Here is a 9,656-nt window from a genome sequence, read left to right as displayed (position 1 = left end):
TCGACCTTTTTGTCAAGCATTCGACCCTAAAATGGCGTTTCAAAATGATACTGAATGTGGGTGAAATGGTTTGATCAATGGAGTTGTTTATGACGTCGTGTGGTGATCATATAAAGGGCAGTTGTTATGTACTTGGGAGAGTGACATGCGTACGGTGAATCTTTTTTTTATTTTTTTTTTTTGTTTGGCATTTGCAACATGTACAAAGAAGAAAATGGAGAGAATGTTGGCATACTTCCATGTTACTTTTATGTCCTGTGGCTAAATTTTCCGTAGAAATTTTGCGCTTGTTGAAGTTGTACATGATTTAAGTACATAGCTAACCAAATTGGCTGTGCCCATGTGCTCGAAAAATCAGCCTGAATTAGTCTACAGTGCACTATGTTTTGCAGGTAGTAAAATAGAGAAAATAAATTTTGCCAGACCAGACAATACCAGCTTCTGAAAGTGCAATTAATGAATTATCAAATACATAAAAAGTAAAACAGTTATCAGCTCTTTTGTTTTATAATTTACTTCTGAAGTCCAAGAAGTCAAAATGACCAGCAGTTGTTATTTTATCCTTGTACACAGCTCACCGAACTTCAAACAGTATAAACCATGTATGTATGTATGTATGCATATATATATATATATATATATATATATATATATATATATATATATATATATATATATATATATATATATATATATATATATATATATATATATATATATATATATATATATATATATATATATATATATATATATATATAACTCTTTATAAAGACTAACTTGAAGAAACAATGTAGACCATAATCTGCTAGCAGTTTGTGTGAACACATATATGGGCTTATTATTTTCACAGACAGGTATTAGCTCTACTTGAGCTGATGCAATGAAAAATACGAAAATGATTTCATCAGGAGTTTTGTACACTTTACTGTATTTTAACTGTACGCATCTTGCTGTCCGTCAGCAGATATATTTGTCATGGGCCTTAGAACGTAAAACCGGGTCTGCCATCCCGGCGTGTATTTATCGATGACAAATTTTACAGGTACCATATATCATTGTCTTAAAGCTCCTTGACGTTTATTATCCGTTCGTAATATCGGCGCTCATTGGTGACTGAATTATCTTGTCAACTGTCAATGTCGCTTCATTGGGCCAAGCATTCAGATTTAAGGTGGTTTCTTCCACAATAACTTCAAGACGCAGACTACTGGATTCTACAGCTGCACAAACATTTCAGTCTCAACGCTTTTGAAATTAATATAATGGACTAGTCCGACGTTTAATAGATCTGGTTGTAAATCGGTTTGTGTATTTTCTACGTGCATCATAGAATGAACCGTCATTCCAAAACGTTTGCCGTCCTGACATTTTGTGTCTTCGTGGGTAAGGAATTTCCATATTTCTGTATTAATAATTTCTCATACTGATCTGATATATAAAGTTACATAGCGTTAGATTTTGTTTAGTATTTTACGTAAATGTTATGGAAATGTTAAATATGGAGAGTTTGGAAACTCTTGTTGATTTCATTACAGACCTTGTATTACGCTGATGCTAGGAAAACCATTGTAATGGGCTTTTTAGTTGTATCCCTTTATAAAATGAAATTATTCTAAACGCCCGACATTAATTTCAACAGCATCTATATGTGATAAAGAATACCATTCAAGTAAATATTTCTTCCATTTCAACTTTGCTTCGTTTTAACATACCTCAGGTTACATAGTGGCGCTATACAGTTTCGTATTTTGCATGGCGAATTTAGAGTTTTAAAGAAAAAGAATTTCCCTGTTATCCTCACTTGTTATACTTGCTGTTTAAAAAGACCTTGCATATCTTAAGTATTGTTTAAAGGATTATTTCCCTTTATTTTATTATATGACTGATATGTGCAATAGAGTATACCACATGGCCTTACTTCAGATGTGCACCTTTCAAAAACTGCTAGCTCCGCTTGGCCATTTTCAGTTCCTAGACTTTAGAGGAAAATTGTAGAAAAAAGAGCCGAAAAGTTTTTGGGTTTTTTTGCATTGTATATTCTTGGTAATTCAGTGATTGCACTTTCAGAAGCTGATATTGTCTAGTCTGGCAAAATTCATTGTCCTTAGTATAATAATTGCTAAATATAATGTACTTTAGACTAATTCAGGCTGATTGTTTGAGCAGAAGGAAACATTCATTTTAGTTAGCGATGTGCTTAGATAATGTACAATTTACAATATCTAATGAAATTCCAGACTCAGTACATGAAAGTAACATAGAGATATGCCAACAATCTCTCCACTGTGCATGTCGCAAATGTAAACAACTTCACCTTACACCTGCCACACTCTCAGAAGTTCCCCTTATGAAGCATGCCTTGATGACGCATGCCTTGTCACTCTAAAGGTAAACTGTGTACACGTTTACTAGTCGCTCACTGCTGAATAGAAACGTCTTACTCGCTCTAATTCACCAGTGACCATCACAACTTTGGCCTTTATTTCAGTAACTTGTTTTGGGTTTGTTTGCTGCTTTTTTCTTCTTCAATTCATTATGGAAGAAGGAACAAAGCAGAATATTAGCAACTTAATATACATTTTTACATTTTCGATTCCGGTCGACATTTTGGGCGAAAAACTTGGTTTTTTTTTAGTGTTATGAAGGGCGATGTAATAAAAACTCTATATAACCTAAACGCGCTCTTTATATTTTCTGGATGAAACAAGAAAGAATTATTCAATATTTGCTTCCACTAGAAACGAGTCTTAATAGCGGGCAAAAGGATGCGGTAATTACTAATTTTATAAAAAAAAAATCAATGCATTAAGATTTATAATTTTGTCTCTGTTCGTCTGTCCCTTAAAATATATCCACATTGAAATTTGACAAGATAGCACAGAACTTTATATAACCTACCAACTGAAGACGTCAGTTGTGCTATATATTTCCCCTCATTTTATTGCATCATGGTCCTCATTGGTTTGGAATAAAGTCAAGAATTTCTAACGGGTACCCATTTGATTCTTTTGTTCGTAATGCCTGAATCCTGATTGAAAACTGTGCATCGAAACCACGTTGATCCTTTGCATTGAGATAGTTATTTGCGATGTAGCAATCGAAATCGGTGCAGGATATTACCAGCAGTCAGTACAAAAGAGCATTCAAACATAAAAACTAACTTACTTTAAATATGAACTAGGCAAGGATGTAATTGACGTGTACCTTATAGGGTTAATCTGCCTGTGTGCTTTAAACAATATATCCTAAAAATCATAAAATTGCATTGCAGTTTTAAAAGTCATCATCGTCATCGTCGGTGTCGTCAATAGCAAGAATATATGTGATTGTTTAGATGATGGATATCTTTCTCAAGTATTCATTGTCGTTTTCCAAGCTTCACTGGACATCTTTACTTTTGTTATTTACTATGTTTCCCATCGCCGTAGAGAGCGATCAAGGACCCTGGGGTAAGAAACACCCGGGCTCTCCTAATTCTTGTTCAAACAAAATGTTTCTTTTATAAAATTAAAAGTGTTGCCCCCCCCCCCCCCCGCCGTCGGTCCTGTGTTTACCTAAAGACCAATGCGCTAAAATTGAGTTTTATCTTATCTTTAAAGTTCAAATATGGGTTTAAAAACCAAAAAGAGAACGGTTAATACCATACCTTAAAAATAAAAAAGATTTCTTGCAGTCAATATCACACATCAAAGAATATAAATTACTTCTTGGAGACAATATCATACATATATGAATATAAATGACTTCCTGGCGTCAATATTATATATTAAGGAATATAAATTACTCCTTCGAGTCAGTATCATACATTAAGGAATATAAATGACTTCCTGGCGTCAATATTATATATTAAGGAATATAAATTACTCCTTCGAGTCAGTATCATACATTAAGGAATATAAATGACTTCCTGGCGTCAATATTATATATTAAGGAATATAAATTACTTCTTCGAGTCAGTATCATACATTAAGGAATATAAATGACTTCTTGGAGTCAATATCGTATTTAGAAGAATATAAACGATTTCATCTAGTCAATATAATATATCGAAGAATACAAATTACTTCTTGGAACCAATATCATTAATTAATGAACATGAATAACTTATTGAGTCAATATCATACATTAAACAATATAAATGACATATTGGAGTCAATAGTATAAAGCAAAGAATATAAATTACTTCTTGTGTCAATTAGCTAAAGTACATATTTAACTTTTGTATTCATTACATCCATTTTGGAGATGGAGGTTTTGTTTCGCTTTATAATATTTAGCGGCACTTTTTAAACACATTATTGTCCTTATCAAGCCGAGAAAATGGGAACTAAGTGCCTTTCTCAAGGACACATCAAAGCAGAAGACCCTTACAGGCCTAGGCAGGTTTCGAACCCGCGAACCTTGGATTAAGAGTCCGACGTTTTAGCAACTTACTTACCGCGGCTACTCACATAATGGCAATCTATGTGTAATGAAATGTGTAATGAAATGTGAGGCGATGCTATTGTCTCACCCACAATAAATGCCAAAGGCTTAATATAAGTTACGATGTCCGTTCTTTCGACATCAACTTTCGTTTGAAGGTCAATTTCTCCTGCTTGCATCAGTGGATTTGAATTTTTACAGGCTCTGCTCCCAACTGCATTAAGGGGTGTGTAGGGAAAAGGGACCATTCATATAGATTGAAGGTGAGAATGTTCTAAGGTCAAGGTTCATGGGCAGTTTATTCATATAGATTGAAGGTGAGAATGTTCTAAGGTCAAGGTTCATGGGCAGTTTATTCATTTTAGTTCTACATTTATGTTTTGTGGTGTGGAAGAATGTACTGTCGACCTAGACAACAATACTATCTGACGTTTCAAAGTAGTTATTGTGGACAAAGAATATGTCACAAATAAATCAAAGGTGAAGGTCAAAAGTGGCAAATTGTTCAAAATATGTTTGGCATTTTGAAGAAAAACATTTATATGACATGCCTATGGACAGAAGCTAGACTTTTAAACAGATTTACAAAGTGAATATAACATCGTTGAGGAGAAAAGATAAATTTGTCCATGGTAGAGGGTTCATAGTGACGGGGTGGGGGTGAGTTGTGTTTTGTTCTGAGGTAAATTGTTTAATGTTATATGTTAGTATATCTCTTATTTCCATTAAGTTTTAAGATTTTCGACATATGTTCCAGAAATGGAAGCACAACACGTCCAAAGTCAAGGTCACAAGTAACGTTTGGTAGCGTGGTTCTATTACCACAACGACATCGTCGGGGGCAAAACAAGAAATATTCTTATTCCTGTAGGAAAAGGATACCCCGCACCCCACCCCTCTTGTGCGTATGTGTGTGTGCGTGGGGGAGGGGAAATGCTGCACCTAATGAAGAGATTCTACCATACTTTTAGCGGGTGGAAACGGAATCAGAGCGTGAGATTCTCATACAGTCTATTCAGCATGTTACAAAATAGATTAAGTCTGCAAATAAACACGTCATTTTTGAGTTTGATAAAGGCTGCTTTGTGATTTAAATTGTTTATTTTTAAATATAAATGTTTCTATTCAACTTGCATCTAATCGGAAATGCTTAAATACAAAATTATAAATTTTCTTTGATATAAACGGAGAGTTAATGAAAAACAGACATTTTAATTTTTTGTTTGTTTTGTCTCCTTTTTTTATTTCTGTTGAACTGTGGATCATGGCTGATGTGTCTCGGATGGAACTCAGTTTGCAATAATTTAACTGCCACTGGCGTCCTTAAAAGCCCAAGATACTAAACATTTAATTACTCCGTTCTAAATGTAATCAGGATGCTATAAAAAAAAAACAAAAAAAAAACAAAAAAAAAAACAACAGGAATGTCTCTCTTATTTGTCTTATTTCTTTCATTGCATGGAATCTCATGGGACTGTAAATCAACGTATATAAGAGATTTTTAATAAGGGAACGTACGTTAGCGCATTTGTAAGAAACATTACCGAACATATCCGTGTTAGCACGTTATTCTTAGAGGAATATATTTATACATTTAAAAAAAATGATGCGCTTTTTCTGAGGAAATCATCTGGAATGTTCTCTTAATTAGATTTAGCGTATTAGATACGGCTGTGTTTGGGTTGTTTTTATAGACCATGAGAGCTTATGGAATGGTCCGTCGTACTTCCGTCCGTTTGTTATCACTTCTCCGAATAAATTATCTGGATGATTGTAATTAACCGTTACACACCCATTTTCCCCATGGTCTAGTTAGTCCTAAGCAAAAAAGGTGCTTCTTGGACATCCAGTAATACCTCCGCATCGGTCATCTTAAAAATCTTGTTATCGCTTCATGGATTGTCTACCAGTAATTATCTTCACTACGTATTATGCAATTAAAATAGCGCCGATCTGACATTCAATATGGCCACCACGGCAGCCATTTTGAACATCTTGTTATCAAAATTCCACCTAAACAGAAAGTCATATGGACGTTTTCACCTTCTTATGATGTCCAGTTGGTCTTAAATGAAAATGATACCAATATGACATCCAATATGGCAAGCACGCAGAGGTTCTCTTAAAAATTTTGTTATCGCTATTCCTCTTGTTCATATCAACATGGGGGTTCTTTAAAACACTATTTTTATGGTGTCCAGTTGTTTTCAGCTAAATATGATGTCGATCTAACTTCCAATATGAACAATATAGCTGAGGAACATAAGAGATGTTTTCAACACTCAGCAGTTAACTGAAGAAATGGTCCTGTCTTGAATAGCAGAAAATTGTTGTCGCCCAGTAGAGCGTTAATCCCTTTGAGAGGCTCTTGTTTATTCAAGCAAATGCACACTTCCTTATTGCAATGTCCATCTCGACTGAATATATAAAAGGTTGGCAAAGCGAATGGTGTACCCAGATAATGCAGTGAAAATACAACACTGTACCTGACGAGAACTTTACTTTTCTTGATCTTAGCAGCTATTCTTTCCGCTTCCAATTAATGCGTCCTTTTTAGCCATTATTTTGGTTATATGGTTTCAAATGAACACAAAAGAAAACTTATATTGTAATTACCTTACATTGTAATTAATGCTAACTTGTATGATGCATTATATTACATTATTGTAATAACAAATACGTATTTATGTTTAATCAACTGCTGCTTAAACAAAACTTTTGCTTCTTTTGTTTCTAAATTGTCCATGTCCAAAACACAGTTAGGAATTAATCCCTTATTCATGAAGTTGAAGTTACACAGGCGTAATATTGGAGAGCATTGGTTTGAATAAAGGAACACGGTAGTGTGAAAACATATGTTCATGTGTTCTTTGTTTTTGGACATTGTCATTTTAGGGAGTTTCAGAAACTCAGAATAGAAACAATAAATTGAATGTAGTTGAACATATTAGTAATTCTATTTGTATCTTTTTTTTTTAGAGTACCAGTGCTATTCTTATCTTCTTGATTGGGATTTCGCACATTGTACGAGCCCCTCGTGTTGGAATGACACATTTATCGTTAAAAAAATCAACACAGCACAGAGATATAAAATTTGTCAGACACAGACCCAACCATAGTTATCCCACTCACATCTCACTTCTGTCCCGCGTGGTTTCGAGTATCGACCCGGTCGAGGTTGGTATGCAATAAAGCTTGTCATAGCTTGCCATGCGCCGGTGTTTCTTTTTGGGGTCTTCTCGGGGTCTTTCTTGGCTACATATACTGGTGGCATGAATAGCCTATCATATGTTGACAAATGACATTAAACTTACAAAACACAAAACACACACATCTATCAGCGTAAGTTCAGTTCTCGGGTCGACCAGCGTGGGTATGTGAGAAAGCTTGCCAGTGGCTTCCACGGGTAGGTGGTTCTTCATAGGTTCTTCCTCTACCAAATAGTCTATCATGTGCTTAACAATGACATTAAACCCTTCAAAAAGAGAATTTCCCCCACAATTACCTTGCCTACAGCTGTGTGTATACTAGTTTCATCATGTGGAAAAGTAAATACGGCGTCATTTACGAATGATATTCGCCCCCACACATCAATGAACTGACAACAATGCAAAACTCAGAACAGGTTTATTCTTCTGCCAGTCACTCTTTGTTCTTTAACACTATATCTATAGTAATTACTGAATGGACAGAAGTCATTAAAATACACTCGCATTATCTTTTGTCCTAAGACATGCTTAAAAGACGCCACAGACTGCACATAAAACACTGTAAAGACGAAAAACGAGACTGACTACCAGATCGTTTGGTCTGCGCAGGCAAGCGATGCAATCTGAGAAACAGATGGGTTTCTGTACCCATTTTTCAAAGCCTATAGTAAGATAATAAAAAGGAAGAAATAAAAAATGCCACGTGTTATGTGGATAGCTACAGACTTTGTCAGTTCTGTTGTTTTTGGAAATCGATGACTATGACTATCATGTAGGAGTTATGGGATTGCGGAGTACATGCAGCATTTACTACCCTTCGAAACTGATGTGCTTTTAAAACGCATGCATATTTGAAACAGAAACTTTGAGACAGGAAGTGCTCGAGTGAGCATAGGTCATTTTACGTTTTGCAAATATATATTTTAAGAAATTTTGACAGAATTTTACGTAACTTAAATGACATTGAGAACGTATAATAGATTGACGTAAGTAAATGATCAAAACAAACAAAGTCATGGAGCCAAGTATTTGGATCTATTCTGTTAGACTTTTAACGGTCGTGTCCACAGAGGTGGTCGGCGTAGGGATAATATCCAAATATTGATAGTAAATCGACACATAACACGGGCACTAATTTAGCCGTGTGGACAATATTTTGGTGAATTTTCATTCATCTGACGAAGAAAATTGCAGAAAAATGAGAATAATTCTAGATTTAAGATACAAACTAACCAATTATGTTTTGTGGAAAGCATGCTCGCCTGGTTTTAATTGAGGCAACTGAGTTACAACAGATTGCTTTTAAACTGAGCCAACAATAGGCCAATTAATGATCCCCACACATATAATTCTATTCATATCGTCTATCACTATCAACACATATTTGGCGGTTTAATTTTTCGGTCTAAGTCGTTACTACCTCAACCCCTCTTATATAGTGTTAATTTCCGACTGTCAATGGTTATTTTGAGTTTTTTCCTCGACAAGTTGGCCCAGACAAACAATGTGGACCCTTTGCATGATTGAAGTTTACTGTCATAACAATGTGGACCCTCTGCATGATTGAAGTTCACTGTCATTATAACAATGTTAACCCTCTGCATGACTGAAGTTTACTGTCATAGCAATGTGGACCCTTTGCATGATTGAAGTTCACTGTCATTAAAACAATGTGGACCCTCTGCACGATTGGAGTTTACTGTCATAACAATATGGGCCCTCTGCATGATTGAAGTTCACTGTCATTAAAACAATGTGGACCCTCTGCATGATTGAAGTTCACTATCATTTTAACAATGTGGACCCTTTGCATGATTGAAGTTCACTGTCATTTTAACAATGTGAACCCTCTGCATGACTGAAGTTCACTGTCATTATAACAATATGGACCCTCTGCATGATTGAAGTTTACTGTCATAACGATGTGGACCCTCTGCATGATTGAAGTTCACTGTCATTTTAACAATGTGAACCCTCTGCATGATTGACGTTCACTGTCATTAAAACAATGTGGACCCT

The 9,656-nt window shown here is 35.1% G+C and overlaps 1 protein-coding gene across 1 annotated transcript in view; it reads left to right on the top strand.

Annotated features, from left to right (window-relative positions):
• The first annotated feature begins 1,216 nt into the window (after positions 1-1,216).
• Positions 1,217-9,656, top strand: part of LOC149792500 (uncharacterized) — a 55,636-nt gene continuing 47,196 nt past the window's right edge. Inside the window, exon 1 of the mRNA XM_089969582.1 lies at positions 1,217-1,386. Within this exon, the coding sequence (XP_089825708.1) occupies positions 1,335-1,386 (52 nt within the window). The 5' untranslated portion in view covers positions 1,217-1,334. The remainder of the gene's footprint in view (positions 1,387-9,656) is intronic.

Source organism: Sinohyriopsis cumingii, chromosome 9 (assembly GCF_028554795.1).
Source record: "Sinohyriopsis cumingii isolate HCF-2022 chromosome 9, ASM2855479v2, whole genome shotgun sequence".
Lineage (NCBI taxonomy): Eukaryota > Metazoa > Mollusca > Bivalvia > Unionida > Unionidae > Sinohyriopsis > Sinohyriopsis cumingii.
The sequence above is the reverse complement of the archived record's forward strand: the minus strand, read 5'-3'. Positions and strand labels throughout refer to the sequence as shown.